Source organism: Copadichromis virginalis, linkage group LG20 (genome assembly GCF_057382275.1).
Source record: "Copadichromis virginalis isolate Kocher_CV1m ecotype Utaka linkage group LG20, C_Virginalis_male_GT1.1, whole genome shotgun sequence".
NCBI lineage: Eukaryota > Metazoa > Chordata > Actinopteri > Cichliformes > Cichlidae > Copadichromis > Copadichromis virginalis.
In genome coordinates, this window is record NC_140637.1 from 15,673,893 (window position 1) to 15,694,222 (window position 20,330).

The window sequence follows — 20,330 nt, forward strand, 5'->3', positions numbered from 1 at the left end:
GCGCTGAGTTAAAGGATCCTGTCTATCCCGCAATATACTCTGAATTCTGAAAACTCTCCTTATCAATCTTGCACCTTCCGCAATGGGTGGCTCGCGTATACGGACAGGACATGGCTGCGACAGACTTCCCAAATCCACCTTCGCTTTTATAGCCATGGTCTCTCATCTTGATTACACGAATTAATTTACAATTACAACTCTAAAATATGAAGTACATCTGAAATAATCAAATACATGAAATAGAATGATTAATAGTACATTTCCCTTTTTTTAGGAAATGACCTGTATGTATCTGTATGGAATCAATAAAAGGATCAAGTACTGCATTAACTTTAGTTACATTGATAATATTTATTTATGGAAAAACAGTGGTAAAATATCGCTGTTGATTTCGTATACATGAAGCGGACATACCTGAGTGGCCGCGATCTAATCTTGTTTACATAAAGTAAGCCTGCTCCCGAGCAGGTTTACGCTTACGGATCTGTTGCTATGACAGCAAGTCCCGGATGAGCTTCGGGGAACCGAACGATCCAAGATCACGCGAAATTGTCAACAGTCAAATCCAGCTAACTTACTTAGCGAGGTACGAAGAACGGACCCCAGGTCATTGGATGTTCAAGATGGGCTTTACGTCTACCAACAACTGCTCAGACTGCCAAACCAATTCACCGGACAATTATATCCACGCTCTTTGGTTCTGTCCACTATTTCAGAAGTTTTGGCGCGAGATATGTGAAGACTTATCAAAGTGTCTGAAATGTAACATTCCAACTTCCCCCTTAGTGTGTTTGTTGGGCAAGTTAGATAATGTCACTTCAGAAAAGAATATAGCCCATATGGTTTTCACTGCCCTATGCATAGCCAGGAAAACAGTCCTCATGAACTGGAAAAATAAAAATAATCTTAATTCTAACCAATATAGAAATTATCTATTAGATTACATTAGTCTTGATACAGCCTCTGCCACCACATCAGATCAATTGCTCTGGGCTCCTTTGATCAGTTTCATCACCTAGTGGGGGTGGGGGGTCATAGTTTGGTCCCGCCTTCACTGTTGTGATTGGTGTGGGGGTAGGGACAGGATTAGGGGGTCAGGGGGTTCCCCGGAGGCATCTTCCTTGGGGGGCTAAACCCGGGGTAGCAGTCATGTCCGGTTAGGGGCTCTGTTGGCTCTCAGGTGACTGTTTCCCCGTGGCTGCGTGCAGCGGGGCTAGGGGAGGGTCTGTGCTGACGGACGTGGGTTACTGACCTGGTAGCCTGGCTGCCCCTGGGTGGGTCCGGGATGGGCGTGAGGTTCTGGGGGTGCTCCGTCTCTGGGCTGGGGCCCTGGCCAGGCCTCGGGGGCTTGGGTCCTGGTTGGTGTGTTGCCGGGGTTGTGGGCGGGTGGGTGCATGGGGGCCCAGCCCTGGCGCAGGGTGCCGCCGGTGCGTCGAGCCACCTGGGGGGCTCTTCAACTGGTGGGGGAGATTGTCACATCATGCAGGAGCTTTCCTCTCTTCAGGAACTCTCTCTGCAGGAGGGGGAGATACAGGAGAGGTGGAGGAAGATCTCAGCCTGGGTGTCTATTGTCTTATGTAGTCTGGAAGATGAGTGGATGGTGGGGTGGGTGCAGTTTTCTCTGTGGTGGGGTTGGGTGGACTGTCCCGGGCTCTGTGGGGCCGGGAGGCGCTGCTGCACTGGGCCCCGGTCTGGATTGGCCTGGGCCCCCTTTCCCTGGCGGGTCGCGGAGTGTGGGGGTGCCTACTGGGGTCAGCGGGGGAGCTGGCCCCAGGGAGGGGTCACTTGCCCCTCCCTTCCTTCCCTCCCCATCTCCAGCTGCCTCCCTCTTCCCTCTTCCCGCTCCACCACAACCACCCACACATGCAGGGCCTTGGAGTAGGGGTATGTCACCAGGGTGCAGAGGAGGCTACTCCCCCCTCTGTCCCCTTCTGGCTGCCTCTGCCTCAATTTTATCCCATAACTTAGACATTCACATTACTCACACTCTCATTACACATACATATAGGATCTTGGGGGTGGGCACGATACACGGAATCCAAATTACCATCAGGGTGTACACCTCACCCCTGGCATCGTTGCCCACCTCTCAATTTTAAATACACGTAGACATTGAGGGCTAGCAGGAGGGACTATGCGCATACCTGCTGCTCTCTGGCAGGTAGCTCCATGCCCTCCTGGGTTTTAAATGCACCTTAGAACACACATGCATCAACACTACAATGAGCGGGTGGAGGGATGTTTGAAGTCTTCTCTCACCCCCATTCTCTGCGGCTCAAAAGAAGGACTTGACAGGCTCAGAAAAGTCAAAAATAGTGAGATATCTTGCAGAGGGATGCAGCAGACCACCACTGAACAAGACACACAAGCTGAAACGTCAAGACTGAGCCAAGAAATATCTCAAGACTGATTTTTCTAAGGTTTTATGGACTGATGAAATGAGAGTGAGTCTTGATGGGCCAGATGGATGGGCCTGTGGCTGGATTGGTAAAGGGCAGAGAGCTCCAGTCCGACTCAGACGCCAGCAAGGTGGAGGTGGAGTACTGGTTTGGGCTGGTATCATCAAAGATGAGCTTGTGGGGCCTTTTCGGGTTGAGGATGGAGTCAAGCTCAACTCCCAGTCCTACTGCCAGTTTCTGGAAGACACCTTCTTCAAGCAGTGGTACAGGAAGAAGTCTGCATCCTTCAAGAAAAACATGATTTTCATGCAGGACAATGCTCCATCACTCGCGTCCAAGTACTCCACAGCGTGCCTGGCAAGAAAGAAGAAAAACTAATGACATGGCCACCTTGTTCACCTGATATGAACCCCATTGAGAACCTGTGGTCCATCATCAAATGTGAGATTTACAAGGAGGGAAAACAGTACACCTCTCTGAACAGTGTCTGGGAGGCTGTGGTTGCTGCTGCACGCAATGTTGATGGTGAACAGATCAAAGCACTGACAGAATCCATGGATGGCAGGCTTTTGAGTGTCCTTGCAAAGAAAGGTGGCTATATTGGTCGCTGATTTGTTTTTGTTTTGTTTTTGAATGTCAGAAATGTATATTTGTGAATGTGGAGATGTTATATTGGTTTCACTGGTAAAAAATAAATAATTCAAATGGGTATATTTTTGTTAAGTTGCCTAATAATTATGCACAGTAATAGTCACCTGCACACACAGATATCCCCTTAAAATAGCTAACACTAAAAACAAACTAAAAACTACTTCCAAAAACATTCAGCTTTGATATTAATGAGCTTTTTGGGTTCACTGAGAACATGGTTGTTGTTCAATAATAAAATTATTCCTCAAAAATACAACTTGCCTAATAATTCTGCACTCCCTGTATATGTCAGATTGGGTATCAGACGCCACCTCTCTGGGGACATCTCAGGCCCGCCAAGGTTTGGAGGCCTATCTCCCCCCACCACCACTTCCCCTGCCAGTGGCGGACTCCGTCAGACATCCGTGCGTTGGTGGTTCTTTGTGTCTGGGGATGGGCGTCCAGGTACACACCGGCTCACTCCTTGGCAGCCGCTTATCGGAGCCTGGGGCTCGCTCGGGCCACTTCGGAGGTGGGGTGGCCCCAGCCTCTCGGCCTGGGGCTCGGTCACTCAGGCACAGCTGGCTGCCGGCAGAGCTCACGGGCGCGTCACTGCAACTCCCCTTGGCTTCTGCTCCGCGGCTGCTGAGTGAGCCCTCATCTGGGACTCTCCTCAGCTCTTTCTGGGACAGTGGCGCAGCTGCCCCTCTGTTAGTCTACCTTGGTCTCTTGTGTTCTGGGGGCCTCTGGATGTCTGGAGTTTTGATCTCCTCCATACCTGCTTCATGCCCTTGAGGACGGGGCTGTGGCCCCCCCACACCCTCTAGCAGATCATTACATGAAGGAGCCTTTTAAAAAAACAAGCGCGTCCATGCTCACAGGTGTACACACGGGTGATCGCACCCACAAACTACACCCTTTTTGGCTTCTACCTCAAAGCACACTGTGTTCTGTTGATCTTATGTGCTGCACAATAATGTTTAATATTTAGTATTTACTGTCATATTCCCATATATCATTGTGATGTTGTTTATTCTATTACTCTTGTTCTCTTCTGCTTGTTTTCTTTTTTCTTTTTCAACAGGTGATCCAGGTGATCGACATATGCATTTTCTGTTTCTTTTTTTCCCCTGCCCATTCTGTTGGTTTTTGTTTTTTGCCCTTCTCCCCCGTCCCTCTTCTCAGCTGTTTCTCTTTCCCTCTTTCTTTCTCCCCTTCTTTCCCCCAGTCAAGTCTGTCCCGTATTCAGCAAGTGAAAATAAAATAAACAATAAAAGGTGAATCAAATGGACCATTATGGCAAGGCTGGGATGGTCAATTTGGTAAAGTGAATCCGTTGGGCATCTTTCTTTGCCTTTAGACAACAATTCTGATGGCAAAAGAGCCAAACGGGACAGGCAAAAAAAAAAAAAAAAAAAAAAAGGAGTGTCATTAATTGTAAGAAGGCAAACAGTTTGTGACCGTTGCGGTGTTATGTTAAGTTGATACGGAATAAAGACCAAAAAGGACAAGATACATACTGCTGGATTTATTGGACTGTTTACTTAATTCATGCATACCAATGACATCGCGTCACCCCTGTTAGCGACCACCTCAGTGGCTTCAAGCGTAGGCTTAGCCTCTACAGTTACTTTGTTAGGTTTTGTATTGTTGATTGTCATTTATGCTTAGAAATATTTAACCATATATGCTTAGAGGTGTATAATCATTTGTAGATTGAAAGAATGTCTCATCCTAGGAGGTCTGTAACAACTCTGTGTAGCATGAAGAGGGGAGTGCGTTCACTCCTCTCTAGAGTGTTCTGGCATAGATCACACACCTCCTAGGAGAGATCGTATCTTCTCTTTCTGATATATGGTTTAGCAAACACACGTATATCTGTTTAAGTATAAGAGCCTTTTGTTCAGATGGACCCGCTAGACTCTTCACAGGGTCACATCTTGACCTCACCACACACACACACACACACACACACACACACACACACACACACACACACACACACACACACAGGCAAAGTACTCTTTGTGTGTATGTAGACGTCATATGTTAATGACCCTATGCATATTCATGTAACCACAATAAAAGGAGTGCTATGGGGGACCTGGCTGAGAGTCTGACGGAGGTCAAGTGGTGGAACGACACTTGGCTCCAGGCAGGTCTCCCTCATGCATGAGTAACATGAAGAACTTTGCCTACTCGTGTCTTGCTTTGCTGTGTAATTATATTGTCCTCAACGTTCCAGCGAATAGGTTCAAGCTACAAACCTATCATTAATTGGTCCTTCGAGAGCTGGAGCCCTGGAATCGGCATTCACCGAGGGGAGGAGGGACACGCTGAAAGACTGACGTCAGCCAGGAAGTTCCTGTGGATTAACTGTCTGTCTTTTCTCCTCGATGAATGACGATCGGCGGGATCCGAGGCTGATATTACACGCTAAGCAACACCAAGTAAGTTTGAAGAGCCCAACTCTATAACCGTGTGGTTGTGCAGTCTCCGCCACTGTGTGAGGCGTTGAGAAGTTCGCTACTTTGTGGAGCAATAAGTGAGTTCCTCGCTACTTTGTGCAGCGAGAGGTGAGTTCTCCGCCACTGTGTGAGGCGTTGAGAGGTTCCTCGCTACTTTGTGCAGCGAGAGGTGAGTTCTCCGCCACTGTGTGAGGCGTTGAGAGGTTCCTCGCTACTTTGTGCAGCGAGAGGTGAGTTCTCCGCCACTTTGGGGGGCGTTGAGAGGTTCCTCGCTACTTTGTGGAGTGAGAGGTTCCTCGCTGCTTTGTGGAGCGAGAGGTGGTTCTCCGCCGCTTTGTGGGGAGTTGAGAAGTTCCGCGGGGTCCAGAATGTGCTGGACAATAGGCCTATTTTGTGTTGTTGTCGTTGTTGTCATCGTTGTTGTTGTTGTTGTTGTGTGAGTGTGTGCGGAGCAGAACACGTGGTCTGTGACACCGACTGTTGTTGTTATCATGGGTTTCTAAGCAACCAAGGGTGAGTCGGAGGGAGACAGACGTTTGTGCAGGACTTTGCTCCTGGCAGCACAAAGTATTTAAATAAAAATGTGAGAGAGCGGCGGCTCAACAGCTGCGCGGGTTCACGCGAGCGCGTTCACGCGGGTTTCACGTGGACCTGAGCCGTGCGGTTAATCGCAGGCTTATAAATGGAAGAGATTCAAATGTTAGAAGTTTTCAGAAAACACACCAGCCTTGGAGAGCGTGTGGAGAAGGCCTGCCACATCAGCAGCACTTGAGATGTGCTGTGGTGAATGGCTTTCCCCCACCCCCTTGCTGACACAAAATGTTTATTCTTTAGCTTGCCCTGATCGAAAACAGCCTGTGTGCCAGACCATAGATTTAATTGAGGTGGATAGTTGTTAAAAGTAATCTACATTAAGCTTGTGGTTGCTCAAATTCAGTACAATGACATATGAGGTGAAGTGATATAGGCAAATATTTAAACTAATGAAGTGCATAGAGGCACTTGACCTGTGTGAAAGACTGTTGTCTTATTATGAGCCATTGTTGAGATATAGAGCACACCTGTGAAAACAACTAATATGCTGAACCCTGTATGAAACATCTAAAAGTACATGATGGAGAAGCTGTATTTAATATGAAAGTGTAAGACTTTGCCACTGTGGGCAGGGAATGCAACTACTGTGTGATGTTGCATTGCGGTTTTTTTCTTCTGAGCTGATGAGCAAGCTACACATTATCAGATCAAGAGCTGTCTGAGAACTACTCAAAGAGAGGGAAACAGAGCTCTGATAACTGTGATAACTGGAGTGTGCAGCGTTTCCATGAGCAGTTTTCCTGCACCTTGACTCGTGTGTGTGTAGCATCAGCATCATGTTTTTGTTTATTTGTTTTGTTGGGTTAAAAATGATTAAATAAACTGGTGATCATATTTATGGATCACCATGGTATCATCAGCCATGTGATTTATTTATGCAGATGAAAAAGTGAGTGTGAATGTGTCTGACATCACAGTGTTTCTGTGCGCTGTGTAAAAGTAATTGCCTCTGATTGTGAAGAGCGGTGATTCTGCAGGTCACCAGCTATAGTAAAGAAAAAAAAGAGAGTGAAAAAGAGAAAGAATTTATATTGTAGATGAAAAATAATCATAGGGAGAAGGTTTTGTGTTGATCAGCTAAAAAACAACTACAATTTCATTTTCTGCTTTTAAGAAAGGATTGTTCACAAAAACACACACACACAGAGAGAGAGAGATGTGTGTTGATTAAGCAGTGATGATAATAATAAAAATGTCTTAGTTTGTCACTTTCAGGTGAAAAGCAGACCTGAATCAATTTTCCACATGCAGCAGTCGGAAGAAAGTTATAGTTTAACATCATTGGAAACATGCAGGCCAAGTTTCTGGCTGACTTATTTACAGCGCCATGTGTCTCTCAACCTCTCAAGCAAGCAAGCTCTCACTCCTCCCTGAAGACAAGGAATGCAGCTCCAAAGCAATAACATGATAAAGAGACAGCAGCAAGTCCTGAGCAGAGTCCCAGCAAAGCAGCAGCAATGTGGACAAACAGCATCAGAGAAGAAGAGCAAACCCATCATCCTGACTGATCGGATGAATGGCACTGTGTTTACAACAAGCTGAAACTTCACTGTGCATGTGAAGAAAACGTTTGAGGAGAACTGAACAGTTGGAGTTTGACATTTGCCACCTGTGGAGTAAAATGGCAAGAAGAGACAGTGGAACACAGGACAAAGCTGAAGGAGAACTGCCGGCTATTGGACTATTGAAGTGGGAGAGGACAATAGAGTGAGAGTGGTGAGAACACAAATTTTGTTATTAAATGTGGGAAATCAAAATTTGGGTTAGCAAACCTGGGAAAAACAAAACTGACTGGTTAAGTTGGAAAATTGTGAAGGAGTCTGAAACACTGCGAAAATAGAAACATACAAAATCACACAAACAAGCAGAACATGCATTAACCCTACTAACAATTCCAAACACAAAATAACTCATGAAGATTAGACAACATCTTAAGCGTGTGAGTCTGTTTATCATCTTGTCCAAGTCACCTCGTGTGATGCAAAAACCAGTGGACTCATAGCACATTAGTTAAGAAATGATCAAATAATAGTAGAGAAATGTGTAGGAAAGGCAGCTTTAAGAACATGCCCTGCTGGAGATGCAGCTCCACAGACATGCATTAGACCTGCCTAATAACACAAACACACATGCAATGAAAATTAGCTTGTTATCTTTCATCAGTGTTAAAATAGTGTCAATTTAGCAGACACTTGTTATTAAATACTGAATTTATCCAATGCAAAAAATTGACTCTCTAGGTTGCAGGACAACAATTTAAACTTGTGGGAAAAAAGATTCTGGTTTGAGCAACCAGTGATCTGACAATAAATTTAGTTGTTAATATAGTAAATTGGGAGAAGCTTCCTGCTTGATTGATGCAGCACAAGTAATTTACTGTATGAGGGAAATTGTCTTTTGTGATACTATTTTGAACATGCATTTCTGTTGTCCTGTCAACTTAGTGGGTTAATAGCTGATATGCAAATTAGTTGATCGGTTTTAGATTAATGAAAGGTGACTGAATTCTAGCACGAATGAATGGGATGTGTTGGAGTTTGTTGTGTGTTGAGTGGAGACTCTAAAACACTGAGTTTCCTGTTTTGATGTGCGAGTGAATCCTGTATTTAGATACACAACTCTGAATACGTCAGAACAAACTTTTTTTTTTGTGAAGTGCATGACACCATGTCACATGTTTTATGATGAAGGGAAAAGGAAAAGTGAATAGATCTGTGGCCTAAATGAGTGAAGAGCACATACCTGGTGATTAAACTCATAGCTAATATGACATTAGGGTTATGTTGTGTGTTGTGCAGCTGATGGTTGGTTTGGAGTGAATTTAGCTGATGATTCTTCTCCTGTTGTGAAGTTGATGAGGAGTTTGTGTCATGACTTAACAAGGCCTTTTTATTTTGATACTTTCACAGTGCACTGAAAGTTTGGTTTGATAATCTCTGTTATTTTTCATTTTTCATTTTTGAACAGGCACTGATTTTTTTTGTCTATTTCTTTTCTTTAAGAAGATCTGCACGTCGGGAATTGAAAGTGCTTTATGACCTGTCAAGAGGGACGTTGCGGGTGGGTTTTTCCACATTAAAATGGGCTCTGGAGAAAGCCACTTATTGGGACAAGTTCCTGTCCAAAAAGGATTCAGCGATGTAATCCGATCTAAAAGTTCTTCTTTTTCTTTTGAAATGACGTCATTTTGCTGGAAGTGGAAACTAAATGCGACGACAAGCTCCACTATCAGCAAAGAAAGAAAGAATGAATGAATGGAAATAAAAAACAAACTGACTGACTGGTAAAAGCTGACAGGACTTGACCACGACTCAAGGTTAACCTCCACCTAGACAGGACAAAAGGGTGGATGAATTTATGTGTTTTTTGTTACAGGAGCAGAAAGATGACAGCAACATTCGAGGTTGCATGACGATTTAACCTTTTAAATGCCATTTTCTCTGTCTGTGAATTTACTATGTGTGTGTGTCATTCACTACCTTGTGTTGCTCACAGAGATTACTGTGAGAAAGTGTATACACCTGCGCAGCGCTAACATTTACATTTCTTTTTACAGCAGATGGTTAATCATGTGTTTGATCATGTGATTTATAAGAGGATTAGTTGATGTTTTTCCTACTACAGGATTTCTGGGTTTATATGTGAATGACATTCTTTCCACGGCTAGGGATGGCTAACTTTATGGTGTTTTTATGGCACCTCTGGAATGTGGATGGCCGACGCCTGCCCACCAGGATAATCCATGTGTGTTGCTAATGTTTGTTTTTCTAAAAGTGCATGTGGAGGATTCAGCTGAAGTGGACAAGTGACATGAGAAAACCGAATAAGGGATGCAGTGTTTATGGTATAGTTGAAGATGGGCTATTGAGCTCATAGTGATTGTTGAGTTGAGTGACTTTGCTTAAGAGAAGTCACTGATTACATTAATGTTAACTGAGCACATGGGATGATCCATGTTTGAGGCGAATTATGGTAATAATAGTGATTTAATGATTTGAGAAAACCTGCACATGACACTTGTCTTGCCCGTGCTGAATGCTTATTGTTCTTATGATACAATTTTTTATAAGTGTGAAGTTTGATTTTACTTCCAAATCTTGCTTTCCAGGCCATGATGGTGTGTATGCAGGCTCCTGGGAGAGCCAGGTGTTAAGCAGACTTAATATGCAAAACACACTAAGATTTTCATTGCAGGATTATAGGTCCAGGGTGGTGCTGCTCCTGGGGAGGAGATGCCCTGATGTTGCCTGGGATATGATCTAGCTAACCTTTTTTCTTTAAGATAGGGATCCAGGTTTGATGAGTTGACTCGTGGGAGTGTCCATGAATCAAGAGGTGGGGTCCAGAATTAACATTAAACAATGTTTTTTATTATTGTTGCAGTGATTTGTGTGATTAGCCGTTTATTTACGGGTATTAAACCTATGCAAGTGGTGCATCCATGTTCAGATGAGGCTTTGATGGCCTATAAGTGAAGTTCACTGAACTAAAGAATGTGGTTTGATGATTGTTGACATGCTCTCCAAATAGTTTGTCTTCCTAGCAAGGAAATACAGGTGCAGCAGTAATCTCCTGAGAAATCTTCAGAGGCCCAGTGAGAAGCGCATAGCTGACAGCCCAGGCAGTGGCTGAGGTCAAAGGTCAAGCTGGTTGGGGCCCATCATGAAATCAGACCTTGGAGCCACAGCAAGGACCATGAAACTGCGTTGGAATGAGGGCTGTACCAAGGGGGAGTTCCAGAGGCCAATTCAAGTGCTTCTGACCATTTCAACTGCCTGTAAAATAGCGGAGAGACCCTCCTGGATTTATCAGAGCCATTGCAAAGAGGTCGAGGTCCCAGGAAACCCCAGCACCCTCAAGACAGCACAATAGAGAAATCTCACACTTGGTTGTTTCAGTGGTGAGGGGGGAGTGCTGATTGAGCCCCTGTAGGGTAAGCTCGCACTTCAACCTCCAGCCTCTGATCAACTCTAGGGCAACCAAGTGCGAGGCGTGACGGCTGAATCAGCTGAACCAGGAGGAAGGCAGAGAAGCTGAGTGTTTTGAGGCAGGTCCAGCAGGCCCAAAATCAGGACTATGCGTGACGAGAAGGAGTGCCTGAGAGGATCGTCCACAAGATGGGAGCTGAGGCCAGGAGGGAGACTTCAGGAGGATCAGAGATCATCTTCAGCACAGCAGACATCACACAGAGAGCTGTGCTACTGAGCTTCCAGGAGATCAAGAGGAGACTTCCCACAGCAAGATTTAAATAAAATGAAAGATTCAATATTGACGCTGAGGAAGACAATTAAGGTGTACAACGTGCTCTGCCTTAAATCTTCAGCAGCGTTGGGACATGAAAACTCGAGGGATGAGGGGAGCGTGCCAAGCTCCATCGACGACGCAGAGGGAGTCTAAGGATGACATCATGATTCTGTGAAAAGCACAGGAACCAGAAGCTATGGTGGTGATAACAGCAGTTTCCTATGAGGTCTGCAGCATTGGAAATAGCTGAGACCCATGTTGACAAACAACAAAACCAACTGGTATGTTTGAATGTCTATTCTACATACATTTGGACTCTGGTCCTATGGACACTGATGGAAACAACTGGAAGAGACATTCATGACGCCCTGCAGAACTCAAACCACTCTGCAGAGAGACATGTGATTTGCACACCCGGAGGAAGCACCACCAAGCTGAGATGTTTTTGAAAATGTTACTTTTTTATTTTAACTATTAAATTAACAATTTCTTTGTTTGCTCGTAGGATGTAGTTTGCCATTGGATGAGATCAATGAGGAATGGGATAACTGCTAATACATTTATTAAACTGTGTACTTTTTCGGTAATTTAGGGTGATTTGACATATGCTGAATATAAAAATGTTTGCATTGACACTGTCAGACATGAGGTGATCATAACTGGGAGCTTTTCAAGCATAAAGGTCAAAAAGGGGGGAATGTTAGGTTTTGTCTTGTTGATTGTCATTTATGCTTAGAAATATTTAACCATATATGCTTAGAGGTGTATAATCATTTGTAGATTGAAAGAATGTCTCATCCTAGGAGGTCTGTAACAACTCTGTGTAGCATGAAGAGGGGAGTGCGTTCACTCCTCTCTAGAGTGTTCTGGCATAGATCACACACCTCCTAGGAGAGATCGTATCTTCTCTTTCTGATATATGGTTTAGCAAACACACGTATATCTGTTTAAGTATAAGAGCCTTTTGTTCAGATGGACCCGCTAGACTCTTCACAGGGTCACATCTTGACCTCACCACACACACACACACACACACACACACACACACACACACACACACACACACACACACACACACACACAGGCAAAGTACTCTTTGTGTGTATGTAGACGTCATATGTTAATGACCCTATGCATATTCATGTAACCACAATAAAAGGAGTGGTCTCCCTCATGCATGAGTAACATGAAGAACTTTGCCTACTCGTGTCTTGCTTTGCTGTGTAATTATATTGTCCTCAACGTTCCAGCGAATAGGTTCAAGCTACAAACCTATCAACTTTGTTGAAATAAATGGATTACATGGCGGTCTTTTCCTGTTTCATATGTTAGGCTTTGCTCTCTCTGTTTTTGGTAATTCCACACTGGTGGAATCCCAAACAAAACACGCATTAAGAGGCTCTAATGCCTGTGTGTCAATTTCGCGGTCCATGTCACCCCTACTTGTGGCCCACATGAAGAAATATTGTTTAAAATTATTATTCAAAAAGTTATTTAATATGAAAGTGATATGAGCAGAGTGTTCCAAGCATTGCCCTATACCCGTTATGTGCAAAAATAGGAGAGTTGAAAAGTACGAGTTATCACTGAGCAGAGACGGGAGATGGAAGCATGTAAATATAATAACAACCACTGCAGCCAAAAAGACTTGACTGTACACTGTGTTCGTGTTTTCCTCTGAAACAATAAGCAACCTTTCAATGCCTCTCTCTGTCTCTCGCTAGCAAAGTTGTCCCAGACAAGTGCTAACGAAGAAGCTGTCTTTGTTTTGTAATGAGCTTTTGTAATCTTTCGGCTACAAGGTCGACACGGAATCAAACATATTAGCCAGAGGTCCCTTTACTACGGTTCGGAGCAACAGACCTGTTTTATATACACTCAACAAAAATATAAACGCAACACCTTTGTTACTGCTCCCATTCCCCATGGGATGGACGTAGAGACCTAAAATTCATTCCAGATACACAATATAACCATCCCTCCCAAACAGTGGTCACAAATCAGTCCAAATGTGTGGTAGTGGGCACATCTGCTATATTGAGATAATCCATCCCACCTCACAGATGTGCCACATCAGGATGCTGATCTGACATCATGAGTAGTGCACAGGTGTACCTCAGACTGCCCACAACAAAAGGCCACCCTGGAATGTGCAGTTTTGTCTCACAGCAAAATGCCACAGATGCCACAAGCAATGAGGGAGCATGCAATTGGCATGCTGACAGCAGGAATGTCAACCAGATCTGTCGCCCGTGCATTGAATGTTCATTTCTCAACCATAAGCCGTCTCCACAGGCGTTTCAGAGAATATGGCAGCACATCCAACCGGCCTCACAACCGCAGACCTCGTGTAACCACACCAGCCCAGGACCTCCACATCCAGCAGGTTCACCTCCAAGATCGTCTGAGGCCAGCCACCCAGACAGCTGCTGGAACAATTGGTTTGCACAACCAAACAATTTCTGCACAAACTGTCAGAAACCGTCTCAGGGACGCTCAACTGCATGCCCATCGTCCTCATCGGGGTCTTGACCTGACTCCAACTCGTCGCCGTAACAGACTTGTGTGGGCAAATGCTCACATTCGATGGCGTCTGGCACGTTGGAGAGGTGTGCGCTTCACGGATGAATCATGGTTCACATTGTTCAGGGCAGATGGCAGCTGAGAATGTCCCAGTTCTTGCATGGCCAGCATACTCACCGGACATGTCACTCATTGAGCATGTTCGGGATGTGCTTGACCGGCGTATACGACAGCGTGTACCAGTTCCCACGAATATCCAACAACCTCGCACAGCCATTGAAGTGGAGTGGACCAACATTCCACAGGCTACAATTGACAATCTGATAGACTCCATGCGACGATGTGTTGCACTGCATGAGGCAAATGGTGGTCACACCAGATACTGACCGGTTCTGGGTCCCCAGACCCCCAATAGCACAAAAAACTGCACATTCCAGGGTGGCCTTTTGTTGTGGGCAGTCTGAGGTACACCTGTGCACTACTCATGATGTCAGATCAGCATCCTGATGTGGCACACCTGTGAGGTGGGAGGGATTTTCTCAATATAGCAGATGTGCCCACTACCACACATTTGGACTGATTTGTGACCACTGTTTGGGAGGGATGGTTATATTGTGTATCTGGAATGAATTTTAGGTCTCTACGTCCATCCCATGGGGAATGGGAGCAGTAACAAAGGTGTTGCGTTTATATTTTTGTTGAGTGTATGTGCTGAATAATTTTCTATACAAGATCACTGCAAAAAATCGCAGCCTTACCTAATGTCCACCCTACTGTTACTCATTTGATATTAAGATTTAAAGATCTAGTTGGTATTGGTATGGTGAGTAACCCTCAGTAATAGTAATAAATCACATAGCAATAGTAGATCCATGTAGTTGTAAAAAGCTTGATAATATATTAAGTAATCCAAAGTATTCAGAATACATTATTCTCATTGAGTAAAGTTACGGAATACACTACACAATACATTTAGAGGCATGTATTCTGTAATCTGTAATAGAATATATTTTAAAAGTAACCTTCCCGACACTTCACATAGGTACATTCCTCCAACACCAAGGTCAGGTAATTTTTCTCCATGTGCAAGTAATATTGATAGGATTACAAACTCCATTAAGTGTTCTAGAGTTAAGAATGAACAGTCATAATTTTCGGGACATGATGCTGTACACATCAGTGGTGGCTTGCTTACCTATCTTGTGGAAGAGTTCAGGAAGGTGCACTTCAACCTTTTCTCTTTGGAACATGTGGTACTCTGCCTGTTCACAAATTGGAGGGATCATGTTGAACTGTCGTGCCACAGAGTATGCCTCCTACAAATAATAGAGGAAAAAGCACCAAACATTTTTATTGGTCCATGATTTTCACCAAGAAACTGACCCTGTTTCAGTAAGTACTGAGTAATCCAATCCATTTAAGTGGAAGCATGTAATGTAGGCACAACCTTGTTTCTCGATTTTTTAAATTAATTAATTAATTAATTTTTAAATTTTTGCAGATGGGACACATATGACTGGGGGACAAGAAAGAAAGAAAGAAAGAAAGAAAGAAAGAAAGAAAGAAAGAAAGAAAGAAAGAAAGAAAGAAAGAAAGAGACAGTGAGAGAAAACATTTTTAAAAAAAAAAAGGTAAAAATCCCCTGATCACCTGTTGAGAGAAAAGCAAAAACGAAAAAAGAGAAAAAAAAAGCAAAAAAAGTGCAATACAATAAACACAACAACATTGCAAGTACGTAGATAATTGTAAGCAACAGTAAATACTAAATATTGAATGTATTGTGCAGCATGCAAGACCACACAAGCACACAATGTGCTTTGAGGTAGCAGCCAAGGAAGATATAGTTTGTGTCTGTGAGGACCACAGGACACCTGTGTGAACACTTGTATTCAAAAGGTTTCTCCATGTAATGATCTGCTGTGGGAAGCCATAGCCATGTCCCCGGCGCATGAAACAGGCATGGAGGAGATCCAGGCCCAGACATCCAGAGGTTCCCAGAGCATAAAAGCCCAAGAAGGACCATCAGAAGGGCAACGGTGCCACCCTCAGGGAAAGAGCTGAAAGGAGCCTTAGGTGTGGGGTCAGCCAGCAGTCACCATGCAGAAGCCACAGGGAGCTGCAGTGACATGCCTGTGGGCTCTGCCAGCAGCTAGCCATGCCAAAGTGGACCGAGCCCCAGGCCCAGAGGCCCAAGGTCCAAGGGCCCCCCCACCCCCCAGAAGGAGTCAAATGTGATGGACTTACAATTTAAAACACACATAAATGTTGTATTTTACATCTGATTGCCCTAAGGCCTTATGAGGTCCTCCACACTATGCACTTGAGCATATAAAAGTGTTGATCACCTCTTTCATTGAAGTTTGAGTGTTTTAACCCTTTCATGCATAGTAGTCACTATAGTGGACAGCTACTCAAAGGCTGTTTTCTTGTATTTGTGTCAGTGTTAATGGTATGTTTGCACATAAACCACTACACTGGATACTGCTGTGTCACTCCATACTGTGCAACCCACTGGTCATTTAATGTTACTATAGATGCATGCAGTGTTGGGGAGTAACGGAATACATGTACCGGAATGTACTGGAATACAATTTTAAATAAATTTCTTCATTTAGTGACAATCATTTTCAAACCAGTACATTGGATTTCAAATTAGGCTAATTCAAATTCAATTTTAGAATTTGAGTTCAATTTTATATATTATAAGGCAGCACGGTGGCACGGTGGTTAGCACTGTTGCCGCACAGCAAGAAGGTCCTGAGTTCAATTACACCATCAGGCCGGGGTCTTTCTGTGTGGAGTTTGCATGTTCTCCCCGTGTTTGCGTGGGTTCTCTCCGGGTACTCCGGCTTCCTCCCACCGTCCAAAGACATGCAGCTTGTGGGGATAGGTTAATTGATTAATCCAAATTGTCACTAGGTGTGAATGTGCGAGTGAATGTGAGTGTGAATGGTTGTCTGTCCCTGTGTGTTAGCCCTGCGACAGACTGGCGACCTGTCCAGGGTGTACCCCGCCTTTCGCCCTATGACAGCTGGGATAGGCTCCAGCGCCCCCCGCGACCCTGAAAAGGATAAGCGGAAGCAAATGGATGGATGGATGGATGGAGTTCAATTTTATTTTTTCAATTTTATTTGAGTTGAGCAATTGAGATTCAATCTGAGCAATTCAAATTCGAATTTAGCTTACAGTGGTTCCTCACTATTGATGCCTGTCTGAGAAAAGTGTATAAAGTGTGTAGTGAGGGGTTTTACAGCCTTAAAACATCTATAATTATTGTAAAAAATAAAGTTCCAAAGTCACCTCAACAGTCAGTGCAGCGCACACACTACATGCTGCTAAAGGTCGTAAACATGCAATTATTAAACCTAGGCGAAACTGTCCCCAGATATAACATATAGTTATAGTTAGTCAGGCATGTACTAACTATAGCCTTTACACTATGCATTTTGCCCTTGTATTTTATTTGCAGCAGAACTATGGGATATATGTGTACATCCCCATGCACAACTTAATTTTTCTTCCAACAATGCCCTGGGCCAAACAAGGGTTTGCTGGACCAGGATCTGCATCCACCATAGCCTGGTGTATACCCCCTCAGCACCTTAGAGAGACATACAGTGTATCATTAAGAGGGAAGGTGTTGGAGGGCCAGCGACACAGAACACCAGTCCCACTACCTGGGACCTGTGGAGCAACGGCAGAGCGAAGGAGGTTCGTGGCCAATTGCGACTGCTGCCGGTTGTTTGCCTATGCCAGGTGAAAAGCCAGTCCTCTGGCTCCATCCAGCCCTCCCGGAAACGCTAATGATAATCTTTTGCCGTGAGACCTAGGGCAAGGGCAAGCTGAGAGGCGCTGCCTGGGCTTCGTTGGACCTCAGTGGGAGCAACCTCAGTGCCCACTCCTTCTCCAATGGCATGGCTCTGCCATGACCTGAAAGACCTCCTGGTGGCAGTGTCAGCAGGGAACCAGCCCAAGCAATCAGACTCTCTAACACCTTTATCCAGGGTTCAGACTGATCCTGCCACTGTTACAACTGGCGGTAAAACACCACTGCCTGCTCCTGTTGCATGGCCGCCAGCTCACCCACCATATGGGCCAGGACCTCAGCTGGCTGGATCTGTCACAGGTCCATATTACTGGCGGCTTGGGTTGGGACCCACACAGTTTGTTTTATTTGCATTCCCTGCAAAAGCTTTCCAGATGTCCTCATCTGGGTTCACACCATGCACAGATCTCCTCTCCGGTCCCAGCAACATCCTCAAAAGGGGGGGACATGATTGTATGATCGATATCAAGTGTGTGAGTTAGCCTTCCAACACACCCAGAACCCACTGTTCCATCCATCCTCTGCAGCTGAGCCACAAACCACACCCAGCCACACAGAGATGAATTAATACTTTGAATTATAACTGATGATGCTTAGATTAGACTGAATTCCACCTTTATACCAATTGTATACTGTCCGGTATAAAGATAGTGTTAACACTATATTGTCAGTGTAAAGAATGAAAATAGATACGAAACATCTGCTTACATCTTGCTGAATTCAGCTGTGTAAATTCACAAAGAATAGAATAGAATAGAACAGAATAGAACAGAATAATCATGATCCTGGGTCTGTTGACCCAGCGTTTTGTGCTTTCTATTATTGTGATGTATTTTGGTTCTGGTTTTCTTGCTCTTTGGTTTTTGGTTCTGTTCTTCTTCAGTTTAGTGTTTAGTCATTTCTGCATGTGTATTCCTCTGTGTAAAGTCAGTGTTTCTAAGTCTGTGTCTTTGCATGTGTGAGTTCCTGTTTTACTTTGAAGGTCCGTGGCTGATGTTAGTGTGTTTAGTTTTTGTTTCCCCTGTCCCGTCATGTCTAATTACTCCCAACTGTGCCCTCCTTCTATGTTTCATTCCCTTGGTATCCTTCTGTGTATTTAAGCCTTGCGTCTGCCTCTGTTAGTTGCTGGTTTGTCTGCGTTATATGGTGTTTAGCTCTGTGGACAAATTAATTAATTTGTTATTGGAGCATGAGGGGAAAGAATTTCGCTAAGCTGTGGCTAACCGGCTACAGCGATTGGTTTCTGGTCTCCCCTGGCTCACTTCACCTGCTCGCACCGAATTTCTTCTGATCAAGCTTCACCTTCACCCCCGGCTGCTACCACCCACCCAGCAACTAATGCTTCGCTGCCCGGCCCATCGGCCCAGCCTTTGAAAGGGAAACGGTGCTTACGCCGTCAACGCCCCTGACCACAGTCGGACCTCGGGATATCAGAGCGGCCGACTGTGGTGATTAAAGAGGACAATATTACTGGTTTGACCTTTGGGACTTTTTCTTCTGGGGTTGTTCGGGGTGTGTTGATGAGAGCTAATATGCGTAGCTTATCTACCTTCATAGTATGTGACCTCTCCCAGGTTGGTATTTTTAAGACTTCTGAGAAAACAAAGGGCTGTGTTTCTTCTGCTTCTTCTGAGCCTGGATTAACTCTCTCTGAGTCTGTTAACCCCGTATCAGCTATCCCAGAGTGTGCTAAAGCTGTGGCTTTCAACCCAGAGACAATTAACCCCAGCTCTGATGATACTAAGACTGTTTTGTTTTCCAAGCTGCCACCTCAAGAGACTGTTCAGTGTGCACCCGAATGTTTCATTTCTTGGACTACTGACACTCATTCAAAGACATTAAGTGGTAATGTTGCAGTAATTGAAATGTTCTCCAGGGCCTCCCCAGAGGCTGAGTTTCCTCCCTCAGTTGCCTGTGGACCCCTAGAGACTAAAAAGTCAGCATTGCCCGAGTCACCTGCCCAGCTGCCACTATCTCAGTCTCCAGTGTCCCGCTACCTGTAGCTCAGTCTCCAGTGTCCCCACTACCTGTAGCTCAGTCTCCAGTGTCCCCGCTACCTGTAGCTCAGTCTCCAGTGTCCCCGCTACCTGTAGCTCAGTCTTTGGTTCTGTCAGCCACTTAACAATCCATCATCTCTATTCAGGGAGATAATCTCATTCCCAACCAGGGTGTTTCTCGTAACTTAGCTGCTTTAGGTGCAGTTATTCACTCCAGGGTCTCCCCAGAGGCTAGGTCTCAGTCCCCAGCTGATTCTGGCCTCCTGGAGGTTAAGCAGCCCCCTAAGAACTGCACCATGTCAGCGCTGCCTGGGCTGAGCCAGGCCCCTGCGCAGCTCAAGTTACCTTTGTGTCAGCCAGAGGTCCCCGCACCTGCTGGTTCTGATCTGTCTTTGATAGGGGTCTCTGCGCCTGCTAGTTCTCATCCGTCCTCGCTAGAGGTCTCTGTGCCTGCTGGTCCTGTGTCTGTCTTTGCTGGAGGGTCCAGGGGCCCGTTCAGCAGTCTGTCTCAGCTGGAGGGTCCCAGGGGCCGCTACGGTTGCTACACCACCGTCTGATCCAGCTCGGCCTGTACCACCTCGCCTTCACCGGCCGCTTTCCTGGCCTCTAGCTGGACGTGATCGCCATCGAGGCCGGCCCCCTGAAGGAG

General features: G+C 45.1%; 1 protein-coding gene and 1 long non-coding RNA gene across 3 annotated transcripts in view; one reads left to right on the forward strand and one right to left on the reverse strand.

The window, feature by feature from the left end:
* The window catches only part of LOC146684484 (voltage-gated potassium channel subunit beta-2-like), a 258,771-nt gene that overhangs the window by 66,514 nt on the left and 171,927 nt on the right, over positions 1 to 20,330 (reverse strand). Inside the window, exon 11 of the mRNA XM_085444737.1 lies at positions 15,054 to 15,174. Within this exon, the coding sequence (XP_085300863.1) occupies positions 15,054 to 15,174 (121 nt within the window). The remainder of the gene's footprint in view (positions 1 to 15,053; positions 15,175 to 20,330) is intronic.
* LOC146684485 (uncharacterized) overlaps positions 1 to 20,330 on the forward strand; it is a 447,043-nt gene that overhangs the window by 51,133 nt on the left and 375,580 nt on the right. The window lies entirely within an intron of this gene.